We start from the raw sequence: 24,097 nt of genomic DNA, 5'->3' as shown, positions 1-24,097 counted from the left end.
GTCATCATTTATGCATAGATGTCATCAGGCGGGGACTATTGTCTTACATGTCTAGTTTGGACTTGATTGGAACATGTATGTCCGAGATACAGATGCCCGTGTTTTGATGGCGTGTAACCAATTTTTAACGCCATGCCACGGTCACACGGTGTGATAAAAAAAAAATCCCTCAATCATTTTTTATCTCCATCTTGTTGTGATGACACTCATCTGAATTTGAAGTTGATCTGATGAAAGCCCTGGGACAAGTACGTAAAAGTAAAAATGTGGGATATTGCCAAAATGGCCACTAAAAGCAAAATGGCGGACTTCCTGTTGCGTTTTTCATAATGCTCCATGAGACTTTTTTTCATGACTGGTCACGATACACCTATATCCAGATTTTGATGAAAATCCGTTATGTGGAAACCTAGGGGCTGGTTCCAGGGGGCGCTGTAGAGCCATTTTGCCACGCCCAATTCCAATTACTCCAGAATACTAAAATATCCGCAGACCTTGAATTTCCTGCAAAGTTTCATAACTTTTTGAGCATGTCTAGACCCTGAAAAAGCCCCCCAAAGGGAAATAATAATAACTAGGGCTACGTTGTAGCACTTGCGGGCCCGAGCACCCGCACGTTGAAGCCTGTTGCGGTCGGTGGAGAGAGCGATCGATGACCAAGCGCACATCATCGATCGAGCATGCACTTCTCCACGTTGCATGCGTTTTGCGCTCTGCGGCAGTAGGTTTGCCAGTAGGTGGCGGCATCACTATTATTACGCACAGACATATATATCTGTTCATGTAGGCGCTCTGATGTAGCGTGAGCAATTTTGTGTCAATTGGACAATGTTAACACAACTTAATTTTCACACTGATCAGTAGGTGGCGCTATGACCCTGAACTAATATTTATATGTGGAGCTGTTCAGATCAGTATTGTGATCATAGGTCAGTAGTTTGGAGCCGGTTGGATAATGCAGAGTGGATTAACAAAGTACTTCCTGTTTCCTGGTGAATCAGTAGGTGGCGCTATGACACTGAGGAAATATTGACACAAAGAGCTGTTCAGGCTTGTACTCTTATCATGTGACAGAAGTTTGGTAGTGATAGGACAATGCACAGTGTAATTATGAAAACATCGTGTCCTTTGGCGAAGGATGATCCTTCGCCAAACATCAATGTTTATTTATTATTACGCACAGACATATAGATCTGTTCAAGTAGGCGCTCTGATGTAGCGTGAGAAATTTTGTGTCAATTGGACAATGTTTCAGCAACTTAATTTTCACACTGATCAATAGGTGGCGCTATGATCCTGAACTAATATTCATATATGGAGCTGTTCTATTCAGGATTGTGATCATAGGTCAGTAGTTTGGAGCCGGTTGGATAATGCAGAGTGGATTAACAAAGTACTTCCTGTTTCCTGGCGAATCAGTAGGTGGCGCTATGACACTGAGGAAATATTGACACATAGAGCTGTTCAGGCTTGGACTCTGACCATGTGACAGAAGTTTTGTAATGATAGGACAATGCACAGTGGAGTTATGATAACATCGTGTCCTTTGGCGAAGGAAAATCCTTCGCCGCACATCAATGTTTACACGGTTTGAGGAAACGTCACAATTCTGACCATGATCTAATGACTTGACTGATCTGATTTGAGCTGTATATTGTAAATCAGCCAGGAGCAGTTCATCAAAGTATAAAACATGTCACTTCCTGTAGCCACCAGGGGGCGCTGTAATTTCAAGTCATAATTTCTGTGTAGATGTCATCAGGATGGCACCCTTGTCTTACATGTCTAGTTTGGACTCGATTGGACAATGTATGTCCGAGATACAGAACCTCGTGTTTTGATGGCGTTTAATCAAACTCAAGACGCCACGCCACGGTCACACGGTGTGACGAAAGGTCAATCTCTTAATCACTTTTTATCTCCATCTTGTTGTGATGGCACTGATCTTAATTTGAAGTTAATCTGATGAAAGCCCTGGGACAAGTGCATCAAGTAAAAATGTGTAATATGGAAAAAAAATGGCCACTTAATCCAAAATGGCGGCCTCCCTGTTTGGTCAAGCATACCTATCCAAGATATTTTTTTGTTTGTTATGAAACGACACATGTCCCGATAGATTTGTATAAATGTCGGCCATCGTAGTGCCGGGGTTGCCCTATAGGGGGCGCTGGTCAGTTTTTTTGCCACGCCCATTTCTTAAAACCATATGAATATCTTCAGGGGGGGGCTGTTGTTACACACATGTAGTTTGAGAGAGATAGAATCATGAACACTGAAGTTACAGCAATTTCGTGTTTCACGGCGAGTTGATGAACTTTAATGCCACGCCATTCATATGGCGTTTGACAAAAAAAGTCACGGTAATCTTATGTCTTCATTGTCAATGTCTTGGGACCCATTTGATACAGTTTGACATGGTTGAGGTCAGTGGATGAGGAGAAATTCATCCAAGTGTAAGACAAGCAAAAAACAAGACATTTCCTGTTGCCACCAGGGGGCGCTGCGGTTTTAAGTCATCATTTATGCATAGATGTCATCAGGCGGGGACTATTGTCTTACATGTCTAGTTTGGACTTGATTGGAACATGTATGTCCGAGATACAGATGCCCGTGTTTTGATGGCGTGTAACCAATTTTTAACGCCATGCCACGGTCACACGGTGTGATAAAAAAAAAATCCCTCAATCATTTTTTATCTCCATCTTGTTGTGATGACACTCATCTGAATTTGAAGTTGATCTGATGAAAGCCCTGGGACAAGTACGTAAAAGTAAAAATATGGGATATTGCCAAAATGGCCACTAAAAGCAAAATGGCGGACTTCCTGTTGCGTTTTTCATAATGCTCCATGAGACTTTTTTTCATGACTGGTCACGATACACCTATATCCAGATTTTGATGAAAATCCGTTATGTGGAAACCTAGGGGCTGGTTCCAGGGGGCGCTGTAGAGCCATTTTGCCACGCCCAATTCCAATTACTCCAGAATACTAAAATATCCGCAGACCTTGAATTTCCTGCAAAGTTTCATAACTTTTTGAGCATGTCTAGACCCTGAAAAAGCCCCCCAAAGGGAAATAATAATAATAATAATAATAATAATAATAATAATAATAATAATAATAATAATAAAAATCCTTACAGATTCAATAGGGCCTCTCACCATTCGGTGCTCGGGCCCTAATAATAAAAATCCTTACAGATTCAATAGGGCCTCTCACCATTCGGTGCTCGGGCCCTAACTAGGGCTACGTTGTAGCACTTGCGGGCCCGAGCACCCGCACGTTGAAGCCTGTTGCGGTCGGTGGAGAGAACGATCGATGACCAAGCGCACATCATCGATCGAGCATGCACTTCTCCACGTTGCATGCGTTTTGCGCTCTGCGGCAGTAGGTTTGCCAGTAGGTGGCGCCATCACTATTATTACGCACAGACATATATATCTGTTCATGTAGGCGCTCTGATGTAGCGTGAGCAATTTTGTGTCAATTGGACAATGTTAACACAACTTAATTTTCACACTGATCAGTAGGTGGCGCTATGACCCTGAACTAATATTTATATATGGAGCTGTTCAGATCAGTATTGTGATCATAGGTCAGTAGTTTGGAGCCGGTTGGATAATGCAGAGTGGATTAACAAAGTACTTCCTGTTTCCTGGTGAATCAGTAGGTGGCGCTATGACACTGAGGAAATATTGACACATAGAGCTGTTCAGGCTTGTACTCTTATCATGTGACAGAAGTTTGGTAGTGATAGGACAATGCACAGTGTAATTATGAAAACATCGTGTCCTTTGGCGAAGGATGATCCTTCGCCAAACATCAATGTTTACACGGTTTGAGGAAACGTCACAATTCTGACCATGATCTAATGACTTGACTGATCTGATTTGAGCTGTATATTGTAAATCAGCCAGGAGCAGTTCATCAAAGTATAAAACATGTCACTTCCTGTAGCCACCAGGGGGCGCTGTAATTTCAAGTCATAATTTCTGTGTAGATGTCATCAGGATGGCACCCTTGTCTTACATGTCTAGTTTGGACTCGATTGGACAATGTATGTCCGAGATACAGAACCTCGTGTTTTGATGGCGTTTAATCAAACTCAAGACGCCACGCCACGGTCACACGGTGTGACGAAAGGTCAATCTCTTAATCACTTTTTATCTCCATCTTGTTGTGATGGCACTGATCTTAATTTGAAGTTAATCTGATGAAAGCCCTGGGACAAGTGCATCAAGTAAAAATGTGGAATATGGAAAAAAAATGGCCACTTAATCCAAAATGGCGGCCTCCCTGTTTGGTCAAGCATACCTATCCAAGATACTTTTTTGTTTGTTATGAAACGACACATGTCCCGATAGATTTGTATAAATGTCGGCCATCGTAGTGCCGGGGTTGCCCTATAGGGGGCGCTGGTCAGTTTTTTTGCCACGCCCATTTCTTAAAACCATATGAATATCTTCAGGGGGGGGCTGTTGTTTCACACATGTAGTTTGAGAGAGATAGAAGCATGAACACTGAAGTTACAGCAATTTCGTGTTTGACGGCGAGTTGATGAACTTTAATGCCACGCCATTCATATGGCGTTTGACGAAAAGTCACGGTAATCTTATGTCTTCATTGTCAATGTCTTGGGACCCATTTGATACAGTTTGACATGGTTGAGGTCAGTGGCTGAGGAGAAATTCATCCAAGTGTAAGACAAGCAAAAAACAAGACATTTCCTGTTGCCACCAGGGGGCGCTGCGGTTTTAAGTCATCATTTATGCATAGATGTCATCAGGCGGGGACTATTGTCTTACATGTCTAGTTTGGACTTGATTGGAACATGTATGTCCGAGATACAGATGCCCGTGTTTTGATGGCGTGTAACCAATTTTTAACGCCATGCCACGGTCACACGGTGTGATAAAAAAAAAATCCCTCAATCATTTTTTATCTCCATCTTGTTGTGATGACACTCATCTGAATTTGAAGTTGATCTGATGAAAGCCCTGGGACAAGTACGTAAAAGTAAAAATGTGGGATATTGCCAAAATGGCCACTAAAAGCAAAATGGCGGACTTCCTGTTGCGTTTTTCATAATGCTCCATGAGACTTTTTTTCATGACTGGTCACGATACACCTATATCCAGATTTTGATGAAAATCCGTTATGTGGAAACCTAGGGGCTGGTTCCAGGGGGCGCTGTAGAGCCATTTTGCCACGCCCAATTCCAATTACTCCAGAATACTAAAATATCCGCAGACCTTGAATTTCCTGCAAAGTTTCATAACTTTTTGAGCATGTCTAGACCCTGAAAAAGCCCCCCAAAGGGAAATAATAATAATAATAATAATAATAATAATAATAATAATAAAAATCCTTACAGATTCAATAGGGCCTCTCACCATTCGGTGCTCGGGCCCTAATAATAATAATAATAATAAAAATCCTTACAGATTCAATAGGGCCTCTCACCATTCGGTGCTCGGGCCCTAATAATAAAAATCCTTACAGATTCAATAGGGCCTCTCACCATTCGGTGCTCGGGCCCTAATAAATACAGAAATAAATAAATAAATGAATAAATAAAAATGGAAATAAATAAATAAATACAGAAATAAATAAATAAATATGTTAATACCAAAAGAAATGTCAAAAGAAATGTCTTAAATATATTTTAACATTTATTTTTTCCCTGATACATTTCCTTTGCATTTGCAGTGTCCTTATGCTAATGAGAAAGGCGGGCCTAACCGCAGTCTCATGCAGGATTGGTCACAGGAGTGTAATGATCCAGCCCTACTACTTCTGCCTCTCAATGCTGGTGTCCAGTAGCTGTTTGCAGCGTTGAGCCAGTTCACACTTAAAATGAACTAGTTCAAGTTCAGAGGGTTAGTTAAGGTTATTTTTTAGTGGGATGATTTAGGTGTCAGTAGTCCTGACTGTGAGCGTCACGTCTCGTGTTGTAATGAGCACAAGGAGCGAGCCGAGAGGAGGAGGAGGAAACAGAAACTCCAGCTCGTTACAAACCACCTGCAGCTTCTGCTGTGATCATGAAGCCGCTGATCTCTGAGCAGATGTGACCAGAGAAGCTCTGTGTTTCCACTGTTTCCACTGTTCCACAGAGTCACTAACTGGCTGTTGCACGGTGAAGAGATCAAGTCTCAGTCACTGCCCGTGTCTCTGAGCGAGTGTGTGACGGAGCGCAGGGGCTGTGTGTGTGTGTGTGTAGCTCAGTTGACCAATCCTGCTCGAGACTGAGGTTAAGCCCGCCTTTCTCATTAGCATAAGGACACTGAAATGTGGAAATAAATAAATGTGGAAATAAATAAAAGTTGCAATAAAAGTGGAAATAAATAAATAAATGTGGAAATAAGTTTAAGACATTGATTTATTTAATTCTGCATTTATTTCCATATTTATTTATTTATTTCCACATTTATTCCAACTTTTATTTTTCGATTTCAGTGTCCTTATGCGAATGAGAAAGGCGGGCCTAACCTCAGTCTCGAGCAGGATTGGTCAACTGAGCTACACACACACAGCCCCTGCGCTGTGCCACACACTCGCTCAGAGACACGGGCAGTGACTGAGACTTGAGCTCTTCACCGTGCAACAGCCAGTTAGTGACTCTGTGGAACAGTGGAAACAGTGGAAACACAGAGTTTCTCTGGTCACATCTGCTCAGAGATCAGCGGCTTCATGATCACAGCAGAAGCTGCAGGTGGTTTGTACCGAGCTGGAGTTTCTGTTTCCTCCTCCTCCTCTCGGCTCGCTCCTTGTGCTCAGTACAACACGAGACGTGACGCTCACAGTCAGGACTACTGACACCTAAATCATCCCAATAAAAAATAACCTTAACTAACCCTCTGAACTTGAACTAGTTCATTTTAAGTGTGAACTGGCTCAACGCTGCAAACAGCTACTGGACACCAGCATTGAGAGGCAGAAGTAGTAGGGCTGGATCATTACACTCCTGTGACCAATCCTGCATGAGACTGCGGTTAGGCCCGCCTTTCTCATTAGCATAAGGACACTGCAAATGCAAAGGAAATGTATCAGGGAAAAAATAAATGTTAAAATATATTTAAGACATTTCTTTTGACATTTCTTTTGGTATTAACATATTTATTTATTTATTTCTGTATTTATTTATTTATTTCCATTTTTATTTATTCATTTATTTATTTATTTCTGTATTTATTTATACATTTATTTATTTATTTATTTTTACTTATGTCATGTATGGTCCTCCATACATGGCCTGTATTCATCGTCCATGTATCCAGACGTGTGCACAGCAAGCACTCTGGTATCCAGAACCCCAATGGAGAAATCACTTATCCTGATCTCCAGAGTGGGTCATGGGGCCAGTTGGGGGAGGGATGTCTGAACTTTAATTCAATGTCATTCAGAGTTCAAGTGCGGTAAGAAAACTGGCCTGGTTCTGACCTGGTAAATTTGTCCCTAAGATCCGATCACAGGTTGTCAGCTCAAAGTTCAAGTGTGAATTCACCCAGGATGCATTGAGGACACATTCAGAGGAGGACTGCAACACATGTGGCCACATTCTTTTAGCAGCTGGAAATGTGTCCTGGGCCACACTGAAGGACGCCTGTCCTCTTACCCCCTCTACAGTTCATAATCAACTCCATGTATTATCACACTTTTGAGTGTTACACGTGGTTTGATCTATTTGACACAATATCAACACAAACTGACATGTTGATTTAATATTTTTTTTACAATTTCAAATAAGTACAATCTTATTTCATTGTAGTCAGTTGCCCCTCTCACTCTCTCTCATTCTCAAGGACAACCACTTCTATGGTCAGACTGGCTAAAAACAAATCTTGTCTAGTTATTGATTAAAAATCAGGGAAGTGAGACCTGGGGCCTGTACTGCAAAGCAACTCCAATATACACAGGATATATTTTCATCATCCGGCTTCACTTTACCTAACATTGGTCGGTTTGGGCGAAAGTAACATTCAAGAGGGACTTTCAACAAAGTGTGATGTAGATGATGAGCTAGAAAAGAAAAAAACTTTAATTATTTAAACTTAAACTATAAGGCCGAAGATAAAATTTGTTTGACACCTGATGCAAATATAAATTTAAAGTGATGTCAGATGGTTTGCTGCCAAAGCAGATAGGAGATAAGGGAAGTAGTTATTGTGTGATGAGCTCTGTCTGAAATGTTAAACCTGGAAGCTCCCTTGTTCTTGCACTGCAGATCAAAATAATATGGGGAGTCATAAAATATCTTGTTTCAGTTGAGTTTTGTTTGTTAAAAACTAGATTAATTAATATAATATAATTAATAATGTTTTTTTAAAATAACTAAAATAACTTAGCCAGTCCACCAGGTTCTTTGGGAGATTTTCTGGAGGAATTAGACGTCCTCCTGTCAAACTTCCCAGAAAATGGCCCTGCACTTATCCTTCTGGGTGACTTTAACATCCAGACAGACAAGTCATCTGATCTTTTACTTTTACTGTCTTCTTTCGCTCTCTCACTCAGTCCTTCCCCTCCTACTCACAAAGCTGGTAACCACCTGGACTATATTTTCACCAGAAACTGCTCAACATCTAACCTCACTGTAACCCCACTTCATGTCTCCGACCACTTCTTTATCTCTTACTCTCTCCCATTATCTCAAACTGACAACCTTAACACATCAACAGAGTCTGTACCTGTCCGTCGCAACATTCGTTCCCTCTCTCCTTCCTCTCTAGCCTCCTCTGTTTTATCAGCCCTCCCTTCCACTGACTCTTTCTCACTCATGCATCCTAACTCTGCCACATTCTCCTTTCTACTCTGTCCTCCTCTCTTGACTCTCTCTGTCCTCTTACGTCACGACAGGTCCGCAAGTCCTTTCCAGCTCCATGGTTGTCTGACTCGGTGCGTGCCGTCAGAGCCACTATGCGAGCATCAGAAAGGAAATGGCGGAAATCTAAACACCTGGACGACCTGCTAACTTATCAGTCTCTTCTCTCCTCTTTTTCTGCCTCTATTTCCACAGCCAAAAGCACTTTTTACCAAACTGCAATTCAAGCCTCATTTTCTAACCCCAAAAAACTCTTCTCCATCTTTTCCAACCTCCTCAACCCTCCCAGTCCCCCTCCTCCTTCCTCTCTTCTACCAAGCCACTTTGTCAACTACTTTACCAAAAAGATAGATGACATACACTCTTCATTTTCTGATCCGCCTTCTATAACCACACTTCCAACAACTTCATCCCCTTCGCTCTCCTCTTTCACCCCCCTGTCTCCCAATCAAGTTCTGACCTTGGTAACCTCCGCCCGCCCGACCACCTGCCCCCTTGACCCCATCCCTTCTCACATTCTCCAGTCTATTGCCCCTGACCTTCTTCCTTTTCTTACCCATCTAATCAACACTTCCCTGTCAACTGGCTGTTTCCCTAATTCTCTGAAGGAGGCAAGAGTAAATCCTCTCCTGAAGAAACCCACCCTGGACCAGTCTGAAGTAAATAACTACAGACCTGTCTCTCTCCTTCCCTTTGTTTCCAAAATTCTTGAGCGTGCTATCTTTAATCAACTTTCCTCCTATCTTAACCACAATAATCTTCTTGACCCTCACCAGTCTTGTTTCAAGGCAGGTCACTCAACTGAGACTGCCCTCCTTGCTGTCTCTCAGCAGCTTCTCACTTCTCGCAGCCACTGCTAGAGCAGCCTCTCTCTCCTCTGTCCTCATCCTTCTAGACCTCTCTTCTGCATTTGACACAGTGAACCACCAGATCCTCATTTCCTCCCTTCAGGACCTCGGTGTCTCAGGCTCTGCTCTCTCCCTGCTCTCTTCCTACCTCAATGAACGCACTTATAGGGTAACTTGGAGAGGATCTGTGTCTGAACCTTGTCCCCTCACTACTGGGGTCCCTCAAGGTTCTGTCCTTGGTCCTCTCCTCTTCTCTTTGTACACCAACTCCCTCGGCTCTGTCATTCACTCACATGGCTTTTCCTACCATAGCTATGCCGATGACACCCAACTAATCCTGTCTTTTCCCCGATCGGAAACACAGGTAGCAGCACGAATCACTGCCTGTCTGACCGACATCTCTCAGTGGATGTCTCAACACCACCTGAAGATTAACCTTGACAAAACTGAACTTCTTTTCCTTCCAGGGAAAGACTCTCCCATCCACGACCTGACTATTAACTTTGACAACTCTGTGTTAACCCCCACTCAGACGGCTAGGAACCTGGGTGTAACACTCGACAGCCAACTCTCCCTTACTGCCAACATTACTGCAACAACACGGTCCTGTAGATTCATGCTGTACAACATCAGGAGAATACGCCCCCTTCTCACTCAGAAGGCGGTGCAGGTTCTGGTCCAGGCTCTGGTCATCTCACGTCTAGATTACTGTAACTCCCTCCTGGCAGGTCTACCTGCTACTGCCATCCGACCTTTGCAGCTCATCCAGAATGCAGCAGCTCAGCTGGTTTTTAACCAACCTAAATTCACTCACACTACTCCTCTCCTCCGCTCCCTTCACTGGTTACCGGTGGCTGCTCGCATCCGGTTCAAAACACTAGTACTTGCGTACCATGCTGTGAATGGATCCGGTCCAGTCTACATCCAGGACATGGTCAAACGTTACACCCCACCCCGTTCACTCCGCTCTGGTTCGGCCAATCAGCTTGTTGCTCCCTCACTGCGAGCTGAACACTCATCAAAAACACGACTGTTTTCCGTCCTGGCTCCTAAATGCTGGAATGAGCTCCCCATTGACATCCGGACATCAGAAAGTCTACACATCTTCCGCCGAAAACTAAAAACATACCTCTTCCGACTTTACCTTGAATAAAAAAAATTAATAAATAAATAAAAAAAATAAAAAAACTAACAACTTTTTGAAACTAACACTTTAGTAGCACTTAAATGGCACTTATTTATAGCACTTTGTAGTTTTGCTTTATCTTGAAGAAATTGTACTTTCTTGATTCTTGTCGTCCTTGGTATGTACCCTTGGGTTTGAATGCACTTATTGTAAGTTGCTTTGTATAAAAGCGTCAGCTAAATGTAATGTAATGTAATGTAATGTAACTACACCAGAAATTTGTTTCTATTTTTCCTCATGTTATTCTGGTCAGTATGGACAATAATTAGAAAGTTATCAGGTATCATGTAACAATCAAATAATCTTTTTTTATTGAAAGTAGGTCACAGGATCACTGAAAACTCTGCTTTCCAGTGTTCTGATTGGTCAGTATTTGGGCTGTGAACAGGTTTTGATCTGTTATCCTGAGCTAAACCTGTTCTGAAAATGGCTGAGGGGTTCAATATAAGTTACCATGGTGACTTATCCCTGTGAGACATGAACCAGCTTTGTCAGCCTGAAAACCTGAACAGCAGGATTTGTGACAACCGAGTTGTCGTACAGGCCCCTGATCAGTGTTCACTAGGGACACATTCTAATATCAGCCATGAGTTAACAAACTCAATATTATCAATAATTTCCACACATCATGGCTTCAAACTCAATTTAGAAGCTGATCTGAAGTAGACGTTAACATTTTTCATTTTTAATCTTTACTCGCATAGACTTTGATCTTTAGGGTTGATCATTCACCTGTACACCTTTTTAATATAATATTCTCATCAGAGTAAAAGCAGTTCCATGAACAAATCATAATTATTACAATATATTATTGCATTCTAGAACAAAAAGCTCCTCATGGATCCGGCTTAAGTATATTGGACTAAAATACCTGACACATTTTTTTACTTGTTGTTTTCTGGATTCTTGGATAGGGAGTTCATAATGCTGCTCCTGATAACTGTAGGTGAATCAGGCCAATATTTTAGTTTAGTTGCCACAGGGAATCATTTAGTTCACATTAGATTATCCAGCCTTGATGATATTTGAAGAGCTTGGTGGAGTCATTTGTGTTCATTTGTTGTCCCTGTTTGAACTCAGTGTATTATACTTAGAAATGATTCGTTGATCTATGCACGACTTTGAGTCCAATTCTAAGTTTTCAGGAACAATTGAACATGCAATGTATCTGAGATCTGAGGTTTTTCCAGTTTGTGGTGATGTAGTTTCAATCTGTTCGGAGTTAAGAGGAGGCTCAGGTTGTGTCGACCATATATATATATATATATATATATATATATATATATATATATCTCGACTATATATATATATATATAAAGGCTAGATGTCCAGGCCAACCGCATCGAACGTCCGCACATGGCAGCCATCTTGCCTCAGTCAGCTCGCAACAATAAAATTGTGTTGTAGTTGTACGTACTTTTTAAATAACCATAACTTGCTTAATTGAAAAACAGATTTTTAAAAGGTTTGTTTTGTTGTAAACGTCAGAGATGTAGATATGACACTGCATACTTATGAATAATAATGTTATTTAAGAAAAAAAAACAATGATGTTCTATATAGGTACAAGATTTCCCTTTACAAATATACATCAAGAATTATTTTATTTTATTTAAAAAGTACATGTTCCACTACTAACACAATGTTATGGGTGGGCGAGCCGCCTGTAGCAGGATGACGTTCGACTCCGTTGGCCTGCAATGCGGAAAAGACATCTAGCCTTTATATATATATATATCTATGGTGTCGACAGCTGCAGAAACAGTAGAACTGCAGAAAGGTGAACACCCTCTACCGGTGGTTCAGAGAACACAGAGGCGGGTACTTTACTCCAAAGTAGGATTTGTTAAAAGGTTTGAGCAACAAACTGTATTATAACTCTTACACTTTCAGTAAATGTTTGTGTAAAAATACAAAACTTTTATTTACCATTGTTAATATGATCAATAATAATAAGTCCTACTGATATTTCATGACTCACTCTCTCCTTGTGTGTGTTTGTGTCTCCACAGCAAATGGACGATGCTGTTTATACGTTTGAACAGATCCTTCACCAGAGCCTTGAGTCTCAGGGCACAGAGGAGCTCTGTAAGACCATCCAGCGCTGCCAGGACCGAGTCATCAAGGTAAAACACCCACAAACAGGACAAGGCTAGTAGATCCAAGCTTTTATAACGTGCGTCCACATTACTCCAGAGTTTTCAAGCCCCCAAAGCAGAGACTCTGGAGCCTCAGTCCTGGGATCGAGTTTTAGTCTGGATGGATAGAAACTTTGATGTTTACACTGTCATGCATGTTCTTTCCTGATTGGATCTTAACAGTCACAATGTATCTTTCCCAGATTAATTGTGCTCCTATCACTTGACCCTTTCCCTGAAGTAAACAGAAAATTGAATGGAGTAAGGATAATGAATTGATTAGAACAATCCCTGATCTCTCTTTTTACCAACTTCTTTTGCAACTGTTGGAGTCGCCCTCTGCTGGTCAATTGAGGGAGTACAGGTTAAAGGCACTTCCTCATCGGCTTCATCTTTCAGACCCATTTTTAGTCTTTATTCCCAACACTGGTTACACAGCTTGCTCGTCTGTAATCAAACACTTGAAGGAGGAAATTTTCCTTATAAATTCAGAAAGAATCAGGTGACAAGTAAACATTCAATGTCAGACAACACTCCTGTGTGTGTTAATCAAGTGTTTCTTGGGTTTTCAGAAGTTTGACTATGACAGCAGCACGGTGAGGAAGCGTTTCTTCCGCGAGGCTCTCCTCCAGATCTTCATCCCCTACATGCTGAAGCAGCTCGGCCCCTCCTGTGGCTCGGTGAGTGCCTGACTACAAACAGTGTTTTGTGTAAAAGTGCAGTGTCAGCAGAGCTCTTCTGATACAGAAATTTACAAACCGGTGTTGAGTTGGATATTTGATGGTTTAAGAACAGACACGCAAAGATTTGGGAGGATCTCTTACATTAATTTATTAAGGAAGTTTTTTAATCAGCCCTCGCTGTCATTTACATGTCTTGCTTAATTCACAGTGATAATAATCCCGTTCTAGATGTAGCCAGCAGCTTTTTGTATAGTTGGGATGTGATGGTCAGGTTTAATATGAGGGGATTTTACCTCTGATAGGACAGTGTCAGCTTTAAACTTTCCAAAATGTCATCAGTCTCCACAGGCTGTGACAGACCTTTTTTTTTTGTCATTGTGATTTTTGCAAGAAGTACCAAACCTTTTGCTGTACATTTTCATCTCGTTGAAATAATATAGACCTTTATTACACACATATTTATGTAGATTTATGGATCTTTATGGTTTCTGCTGATGGTCAGAATTGTAGTTTTTATATTTCTGTTAGAGGAGTTATGTGCTGTCTACTCTACTGTAGTTACCTTTATGACGTTTAGGTAGAATAACTTTATTGCTTCACCGTAACGGTTCATTAACTGTCTTCTATTGACAAGACTTGTTGTTAGCAAGCTAACAGATAACCTACAAGCATGTGTTTTTAAACAGCAATGCTTTTCTGACAAGTGAGAAAATAACAGGACTGATATTGACTTAGTTGCATCAGCATTTGTGTGAAGCCTACATTTGTGTGGAGTTCCAGTGCTCTCTGGTGGACAAACTATGCAACATCAACATTGTTACTAAAACACCTCCTGCACTTGTGTTGGCTTCCACTGGATAAATTTACTGTTTTTCATAGACAATAATGAAGCCCATAATCGATTTATCTGCAACATGTCGTAATGTGTGAAGATATACATGAGGATGACATGTATATAATATGTTGTCTTGATGTGTGTTTCAAAACAGTGTGCGTAAGAAATACTCAAATAGAAAATACTTTATTGTCTACCTTTTGTCAAGGCAGACATTTATCTTTGCTTACATGTGCAAGAAGTGCTGTAAAAGTTAGACAGCATGTCACATCCAAATAAATGTTTAAATTAAACACACAACAACAACATTTTATCGAGTTATATAAAGTTGGCATCATGCTGAGTGACAGTCTTTTACTGATTAAGATATTTTATGGTTTAGGGACAGATTATTTCCTGTAGATATTTTTCTTTGCACTGGGGGCTCTCTGCCTTTGAACTGAGGGCAGGAGCTGGAAGTACGAATTTAGGGGTTGACTGTGGTCGTCAGGATTTTGCTACTTAAGCGTTGTACTGCTTTGCTATGGTGACAGGAAAATAGGGCTAGTTTACAGCCTGTAATTGTAATACCCAGTGTTAGTACTGTGGAAAGCTTTTTCGTATTTTTGCCACTTAAGTATTGAAACCCAGACTCATCGTTAAAATTGAGTATACTTTCAATGACTGATTGGTATACTGTAAATGCATTTGCTGGGCTTTTTTTATAGATGCATTCCACATGATCAGTGAAGATGAAAGGATTGGTCTAACGCAATCGGCAGCTCCACCTCATGACCCTTTACTGTAATGGGTTTAAATAGAGGGTTGGACTTTCTGTGATGTGACCACCTAGACACGTTTTTTTTTGATTAGGTTACATTGAACAAAAGATGACTGTAATCAAACCGTTTAATTAATTCTGTGACATAGTTAGAACACGCATTTAATTTCTCAGCATTTGTAAAGCGAGCCACTGGTGCCATATTATCTGCGTACTTGACTAGAGTGAGATTATCTGATTTATATGACACTGCTCACCATGTTGTGAACTATCATTGTTCTGCTGATGACTCTGATGCTCCAAATCAAGTTATAAATTGCCTGTCAAGTGTTGAACAATGGACGAGCAACTTTAATCCACACCTAAACAATGTCACAAAGATTGCATTTTATCATTTAAGAAATATTGCAAGAGTAAAACCGTATGATAGACTCATACCTGACATGAACATACATCTTTAAATGTTTATAGGAATATGTTCAAAAGTGTTCCCTCAGGTCGTCTACCACGATCATTGATCGAGATCCCCCAAAAATCTGTAAAAAGTTTTGGACATTGAAAAAATTCAAGACCCATTTCCATGATCTTGCTTTTAATTCAATACATTTGTTATTCATTTTTTATCCTAGGTCTTTGTTTTACTGATAACGTGATCTCATCGATCTCTTATGTCATGTCTATGATTTTATTGTAAAGCACTTTGAGCTGCATTTTATGTAGGAAAGGGACTGTTTATAAAATGCCTTATTATTAATAATATCTGTATTACAAACAATGTCATTTCTATAAACTGAGAATAATATTGGGGATGAAATGCAACCCTGGGGGACTCCATTATTCAAAACAACACTGTCTGACCTGAAATCACTTGCATTCATTTTTTTTATCCAGACAGCAGCTGCTGAAATTAAATGCAAGTTAGACAGGGTTTCTGTATTGACACTGTTAAAAACAGAGGGAAAACCCATTAATCAGTTCTGTGCGCAGGCTTTTGGTTTCAGGTTGAGGCCTCTCCATGCCTCCCTATATTTACCTTGGAAAAACTTCTCCTCCACCTTTCTCCGGAAGTCATGTTTTCAAGACTTTGAAAGATTTTGAAAGATTCTGAATGTTTTTGTTGTTGTCAAACCACAGGAGCTGCCGCGCTTCCAAGAGCTGATCTTTGAGGATTTTTCCCAATTCATCCTGGTGGAGAACATCTTTGAGGAGGTGGTGCTGCTCTCGGTCATGAAGGACATCATGATGGGTGAGTCTTAAACACTGCAATTCATCCTGTCCCTTTTTACACTCGCACTGTTCATTATGTTTCCTTATTTTCGATATTGCTTTTAATGACTGCCTAAGTAGATTAGAATTAGATCAGTCTCCAACATCTCACCATGAATAACTCAAAAGTCAGTAAAATATATATATGTTGTAAAAAAATATATATACCAAACATATGAGACTCTGTTTTAACCTCTTCTCTCTGCCTGTAGCTGTGAAGGAGGCGGCGGTCCAGAGGAGACACAACCTTTACAGGGACAGCATTGTCATCAGCAACAGCGACCCCAGTCTGCACCTGCTGGGAGAGAACCCCTCCATCGACTGGGCCAAGGAACACGGGGGAGGTCAGGGAGAGGCGGACGGAGCAGAGGAGGACGCTGAGGGCCACTGTGAGAGTGAAAGTGGGGAGCCCCAGAAGACGAGGAGGATGAAGCAAATTGTGTCCATGATCCAAGTGGAAGAGTCCTCAGGTATGCACAACGAGTCGTGCATTGAGGTGCCCGGCAACGAAGACATCCAAGAGGGGGATGAGGAGGAGGAGGTGGAGAAGGAGGAAGATAGGGATGAGAACTCGGACTGTAAAGCTTCTCCTGACCAGATTAAATCTGCAAGTCAGAAAGCTTCAGAAAACCCTCTGACCTTGTCTAATGGATCTACTCTGACGGAGGAGGAAGCCAAACCAGAGGAGCAGGTTAAACAAATCCCTTGCATGGTTGAATCTGCTACAGAAAGTGTTTTGGCCTCAGAGGAGAAGGAGGTGGGAGAGGACAGTCAGCCGAAGCTGGATGAACTACCACCCTCCAACCAGGAGGTGTCCGAGGAGATATTGCCCCCGGCACCTTCTCTCAATGAAGTCCCATCAGGGGCTACAGAAACAACCCCACCAGAGGTGGCCGCTGACTTTCCCCCACCTCTGCATGATGACAGCGGTTTCCAGTCTCCCAGTACTGATGGGGCAGCGGCAGAAGAGGCAGCGGCCTTGCTGCCAGCAGGGGAGCATGCCGGGGAGCAGCCAGAGGGGCAGCCAGAGGGGCAGCCAGAGGGGCAGCCAGAGGGGCAGCCAGAGGGGCAGCCAGAGGGGCAGCCAGAGGGGCAGGCTGAGGGGCAGGCTGACTTTCCCCCACCTCTGCATGATGACAGTGGTTTCCAGTCTCCCACTACTGATGGGGCGGCGGCAGAAGAGGCACTGGCCTCGCCGCCAGCAGCAGAGCATGCCGGGAAGCAGCCAGATGGGCAAGCAGGGGAGCAGGCACGTAAGCAGACAGAGGAGCAGGCAGATGGGCAGGCAGGTGAGCAGACAATGGAGCATGCAGAAGGGCAGGCAGAGGAGCAGGAAGAGGGGCAAGCAGGGGCGCATGCAGAGGGCCAGTTAGAAGGCCAGTTAGAAGGCCAGTTAGAAGGCCAGTTAGAAGGCCAGTTAGAAGGCCAGGCAGAGGGCCAGGCAGAGGGCCAGGCAGAGGGCCAGGCAGAGGGCCAGGCAGAGGGCCAGGCAGAGGGCCAGGCAGAGGGCCAGGCAGAGGGCCAGGCAGAGGAGCAGGCAGAGGAGCAGGCAGAGGAGCAGGCAGAGGAGCAGGCAGGGGAGCAGGCAGGGGAGCAGGCAGATGGGCTAGCAGGGGAGCAGGCAGGTGAGCAGACAGAGGAGCATGCAGAAGGGCAGGCAGAGGAGCATGCAGAAGGGCAGGCAGAGGAGCAGGAAGAGGCGCAGGCAGGGGCGCAGGCAGGGGCGCAGGCAGGGGCGCAGGCAGAGGAGACGAGTACCGCTGCCCCACCAGAAGCCAAAACCAATGACTCTGAGAACAAAGAGCAGTGACGACATGTTGTCCACTTGTCTGACCTGAACTGAATCCTGCCCTGTCATTGTCGCTGTCTTTGACAAACCTTAAAACACACTTCATGCTGTTTGTACTTCACTCAGCAGATTGTTTTCACCGAGCAGGGCTCAGGTGCTGTCGTCATCTACTTTTTTTAATGTTTTTTTGAGATCTCTATCCTCATAAATTCCACACTTTTCTTTTCACCTATATGTACAAATGTGAGCGACCTTCAGTCATTAATGGTTCTAAACACAACAAGTGAAGAACATCTGAACACAGGCGCTGTTAAAGAAACCTGTGTAATCTGATGCGGCTTGTGAGTTGTTTCACCTCTGAGTGGCCTTCAGTAACATTAGGAGTATTGTATGCCATGTGTTGGTGCGAGTACAGACTGTACCATTGGCAAGTCACTATGGTGATGGGCATCTCAAACCAAGTGACGTAAAAACAGCCACAATTCTTATTTGCGCAATAAATCTCATTTATCAACAGAAAATCATTTCCAGAATGAGGAAACTTCTCAGAGGTGGTTTTCATTAACTGTCCTCATGTGCATGTGTTGGGAGTAACACTATCTTACATGAGTTTGTGCTTTAAGAAAGCTTATGTGTATGTCTATGTATATATATGCGTCTATGACCAATCTGTCTTTTTACAAATTTTATATAATTTCATCAGTGCCTATACTGACAACTCAGTCCCTGTTTTATTTATTATTCTGCACCCCTTCTCTTTTGTGACCAATTTCATTTTAGATAAATTTTACTCTTGTTTTCAAATGAATGTTATTGATAATAAATCATTATCGATTAAATATTATCATATTGTATTCGGTTCATTTGTTGTTACAACTTCACGGACTGTAGGTGAGGGACAGTTTCCGCTGTCAAAAGCCGTTTTGGAATATTTTGACACATCAGAAATGGCTGCATTCCTTTCACATGGGGGTCAAATGATGCAGAAGTTGCTTAAAATGTATTATTTAAATATCCCTAATAAATAGATTAAGAGTTGTGTCCTCTGTGGGCCATGTACACACATTTCAGTAGAGTTTCAAAGCAATATGTCACATGACATGGAAGCTACTAATCATGTTTACTTATAATCATTATTCATAGAATAGCAATATAGTTCTGGTCCTTTGTCAACTATGCAGTCATAAAGTTAACTAAATTTGGGTCACATGACACAGATTCTGTTGGAAACAAAATATATTTAGATTGATACATTGGTATTCAAGTTTTTTCATGTTTGAGTTGTTTCTGGATTTTTGAGTGAATTTAACTTAATATTTGTGCTTTTACTGGGTGTGTTGTCTTCAGGAGCCACCGTGGTTATCAGGCTTAAATTAAATTAAGGCTTAAATTTGGGCAGTGTAAGAATAAGGTGAGCTAGTCTAATTCGGTTGGGATCAATTTAAACATTGTTCGTCTTTGAAATGGTTGGAGACTTTTATTATTTAATGCCATTTTATCCCTTGATACAAGTCCACTTCCAGTTTATCATCTTCACCAAGTCACAAGTAACCACAGAGGAACAAATCTTGAATTATCAACCAATATATTTATCAACAGTCTTTTTGTTTTTCTTCAGGGTGGACAAAGGCCAAAATAACAAACAAACAAAAAATGTAATTACAATAACGACACTTCTTCACTAACAAAAAAGGGAAAAGTCAATTGCAGTCGTCCCCGACTGACTCCTGAACGGGAAGCCAGGCACATGGCACACAAAGAGCACAGTTGTGATGTGGCTGCTACAAAGCGGCAGGCCAATCAGCTGCAAGATCTGCTATGATCCACCGGCAAATCAACAACATGTCCTGGCACGGACTTATTCGAATACAGTCACTCTCCCATACTTCAGGCCAGCTTCCTGTCAACCTGTCAGGGGTGAGGTGATTCACACACCATCCTAACACACGCCCCACAGGATATCTTAGCGGGTCGGCTAAAAACACCCACTGACCCCACACAACCGATCATCACCATACATTACCAAATCATTGGGCATCTAAGAAGCTACTTTCTCTACTGCTTCCTAATTGCCCCTTGTGTCTTGAGAGGGACAATGTGCAGAAGTACATCAGGCAAAGGGTAGTATGCAATGTTATCTGCTGGAACGCTCCAAAGTGGACCGGCTGCACTTCAGGACTGTGCTTACAGGGATAAGTACTGACAGGTCAACATGAAATAAGCCTTAATGTGTTTTCAAGGCTTTTCCAGAAGGCAGATGTGAATGATTTTAAGGACTGTGGAGCAGGACTGTACAGGAAACTGCAATGTCAGAGTTTTTTCTCTACGACTCCAACCACTTGGACAGTATCAAGTAACAGTTATTGTTAAAGCTGCCATATGGTAAATGGCTTTGTATTTATATAGCACTTTTCTTCTCTTGATGACCACTCAAAGCTCTTTACAGTACAGTTCTACATTCACCCATTCACACACACACACACACACACACACATTCATACAGTGCATCTATTCGCAGCACTTTGTTATTCTATGGGGGGCCATTCGGGGTTCAGCATCTTGCCCAGGACACTTCGGCATGCAGATGGGTCAGACTGGTGATCGAACTGCCGACCTTCAGGTTGGAGGACGACCACTCTACCCCTCAGCAACAGCCGCCATATGTACGGCTATAGACAGAAGTAAACATATAAATAGACATATAAGTAAGCAACATATAAGTACCAACATGAAAGTACACAAGCAACATGTAAGTATACAACAGATAGATAAATACCAAGTCAAAAAGGCACAGGGTGTATAACTATGAACTGCAGTGTATAACTATAGTGCAAACAAGTAATGTTCATCCACAGGATGAGGGAAATAGCAGCATTTAAACTAAGTAGCAGCAGATGTAGTTGCTCAAACGGTAACTGGTTCATGTTTGCATTGGAAAAAAATCTCAACCAAGTCAACCATCCACTTTTCGTTTTAAGCAAAAGTATTATTTTGACATTTTAGAACATGTGCTAAGTGCTTTGATAATAGTGCAGTCTTCTCCACATTCTTTTGTAGGAGACAAAATAAGTCGGGGTCATTCTATATCTGTGCTATTGTGTAATGCTGAGAGTGTAGCATGTTTTATGGGAGGGTTTTATATCGATCTGATACGAGCTGCGCTGGCCTTTAAAACACGGGACTGCAGACAGAGAGGTGAGAAACCAAGGTATCAAAACGACACGTAAGACTTGTAATATCCTTCTTGAGGTCAAATGAGAGATTCTTTTGTTTTGTTTTCTCTTCTCGTGTCTTGTAATTGACAATGTTTCCTGGGTCTCATTGCTCCTATTTATAATTGAACAACTGCAATACACCAATACTGTTGCAGGAGCTAAGTCATTACATCAACCAGTACTTTAAAGCAGCACTATTACTACTACAACTACTACTACTAGTAGTACTACTGCTACAGCTACTGCCACTTTTAAAGGTCACACAGCGTAAGACACTAAAAATACAGAAAAATTACAGATGATTAAAAAAAAGATAAAATAAAAGATTGTAAATTTATAAAAATAGAAGATGCCCGGTCACCTTTGGTCCTGTCGGATGGTGATTAGGGCCTGGACAGGAAAGCTGCACCACTGGGTTCTGCAAATTTGCATCAAGTGACAGACAGAAACTGTTAGAAACTCACTGGTGAACCTAATAGAACATGTAGCTATATAACAGGATGTTGTAGAGACCAAACACAGCTTAAACAAGTTAAAATTAGAAAGGTGAGTGTAAAAAAAGTCGCTTCAGAACTGTCGATCTATTTGACAACTTATTCACATTTTGTTTCTTCTGACCACAGGTTGCCAAACAAAGTCTTGTCAAGTGTTTATTGACAAAAACAATTGTTAGATTATTTTACGTTCACCAGGATGACAAGTAAAGCAAAATAGCTTTTTACAATTGCAGAAAATAAAATGAATAATTCCTGTAAGTGTCTCAAATGTCTATAAGGTAATGTTAATGTAGGTAGAGTTGTGAAAGGATTAAACAAATCCAGCTGTCGTGGGGCTAAATTTTCAGACTCGCCTCCAGAGAGGATGATGCAATATCTTATAAATGTCTATTTCTGCAGTTTGTGTGTGGAAAGAGGATAACCATGTCGGCTTCTGTTATCTGTAAGGGGAGGAGCTGTTCTTTTTTAGAGCAAAGACAGAAGGTGCAAAATAGCCTGTTCACAGCTCTTATTTCTTAGTGACTAAACTTGTTTTACTTTCCGGTTTTTCAGTATCTCCACACATCATCAGCAATGTTTTACAGGGTTTATAATAATAATAATAACTAATATTGCAAGTATATCACGAAGGCTGAATAAGGAAAATAAGGAAACAATCAAATATCATAAAAATCAGTTACTACTACAAAAAGATTATAAAACATTAGATCAATATTTTTTAAATCCTTGACATTTGTGAATTGTTGGATAGTTTTATCCATTTGAAAAAATTTGCTGAATCCTTGAGCTTGTACATTGAAGACTTTTTTATTTTTTCTGGCATGTTGATTAAATTAGTTTCCCTTTGTAAGACTGGGTTCTGGTGAGGTCTGACATCTGACTGACAGCTCCTGCCCACTTACATTTTGTCTGCAGACATACTAATACTTTAATTTTGGATAAGGTCCCAGTAAAATATATAAAAGACAGAGTTTTGGTACCATTATGATAAGATTTTAAAATCATGAAACATTTTGAGAAAACATTTCAGAATACTAGCTACAATCTGGATTTGTTGTTCTTCCTCCACAGCTGCCTGTGAAGCCATGGCCTCCAGTCTTCCTCTCCTCCTGCTGCTCCTGTGCAGTCTGACTGTGGCTGAAGCCCAGCTCAGGTTGTTCAACATGCGGGCAAGTGGTCTTCCCTCTGACATCTTTGGAATCACAGACGGCTACGTCAAGGCATTCTGTGCCTCTGCCTCTCTGGGTGTGACATCCGTCCGTAATGACAATCCCAACCCCTGGTGGGACGAGGAGTTCTCCTACTTCAAGGCCCAGCAGAACGACATACTGAGGCTGGAGGTTCACGATCATGACATGGTCTTCGATGACCTGCTTGGAGTCTGCCAGCGTCAGATCAAATCAGGAACCCATGAGCATGACTGCTACTTGGAGAAAGGGGGTATCCTCCACTACACATACACCCTCAACTGAGACAATCATCGGGCAGATACAGTGTATAGATCAGAATACGTTCCACTGAATCATTGTGTAATTATACCTTGAAAATGAACAATAAACTGTTCTGAAAGAAGTTTGTCTCTGTGTGCTTTCTCATAAGCATCATGTTGTGGGTGTGAATCAGTTTAATATTGCAAAATGTAAAAACTTGCACAGAGCTAAGTATAATGAATTCCATGTGAACCTTCCACAAGTCTATGCAGAGCAAGAAAAGACAACGTGAGTTTCAGTTCATTTTTACACATTACCCATTTCTTCAGTGAGATTGTTTATTTCAATCAATCAATCAATCAATCAAATTTGATTTGTAAAGCCTATATTCACAAATCACAATTTGTTTCATAGGGCTTTAACATGGTGTTACATCATCTGTCCTTAACCCTCAGCAAGAGTAAGGAAAAACTACTAAAAACCCTTTTTACAGGGTAAAAATACGTAGAAACCTCAGAGAGAGCCCCATGTGTCGTGGGAGAGGCGGTGGACTAGTGGCAGAAACTTGGAGTATGGGCAGAAAAGGTCTCTGGTTCGTCTCTGGGTCGACTCCAGGGAGAAACAACAAAAG

General features: G+C 41.7%; 2 protein-coding genes and 1 long non-coding RNA gene across 3 annotated transcripts in view; 2 read left to right on the top strand and 1 right to left on the bottom strand.

Moving 5' to 3' along the window:
* LOC133950747 (protein Niban 2-like) overlaps window positions 1-19,168 on the top strand; it is a 54,195-nt gene extending 35,027 nt beyond the window's left edge. The window contains exons 11-14 of the mRNA XM_062384857.1: window positions 12,866-12,979; window positions 13,564-13,671; window positions 16,404-16,515; window positions 16,748-19,168. Coding sequence (XP_062240841.1) covers window positions 12,866-12,979; window positions 13,564-13,671; window positions 16,404-16,515; window positions 16,748-18,345 — 1,932 coding nt within the window. The 3' untranslated portion in view covers window positions 18,346-19,168. The remainder of the gene's footprint in view (window positions 1-12,865; window positions 12,980-13,563; window positions 13,672-16,403; window positions 16,516-16,747) is intronic.
* Window positions 19,169-19,781: 613 nt separating this feature from the next.
* Window positions 19,782-21,973, bottom strand: LOC133946772 (uncharacterized). The gene is made up of 2 exons (XR_009918457.1): window positions 21,901-21,973; window positions 19,782-20,993 (listed from the first exon to the last, which is right to left on the bottom strand). It is a non-coding gene; the product is annotated as an uncharacterized LOC133946772 (long non-coding RNA).
* Window positions 21,974-23,079: 1,106 nt separating this feature from the next.
* Window positions 23,080-23,608, top strand: LOC133941316 (perforin-1-like). Its single transcript, XM_062381712.1, has one exon. The coding sequence runs from the start codon at window positions 23,122-23,124 to the stop codon at window positions 23,506-23,508; it is 387 nt and encodes a 128-aa protein (XP_062237696.1). The 5' UTR covers window positions 23,080-23,121; the 3' UTR covers window positions 23,509-23,608.
* The last annotated feature ends 489 nt before the right edge of the window (window positions 23,609-24,097 follow it).

Source organism: Platichthys flesus, chromosome 3 (genome assembly GCF_949316205.1).
Source record: "Platichthys flesus chromosome 3, fPlaFle2.1, whole genome shotgun sequence".
Lineage (NCBI taxonomy): Eukaryota > Metazoa > Chordata > Actinopteri > Pleuronectiformes > Pleuronectidae > Platichthys > Platichthys flesus.
Note: the sequence above shows the minus strand (reverse complement) of the source record. Positions and strands in the feature narration are given on the sequence as shown.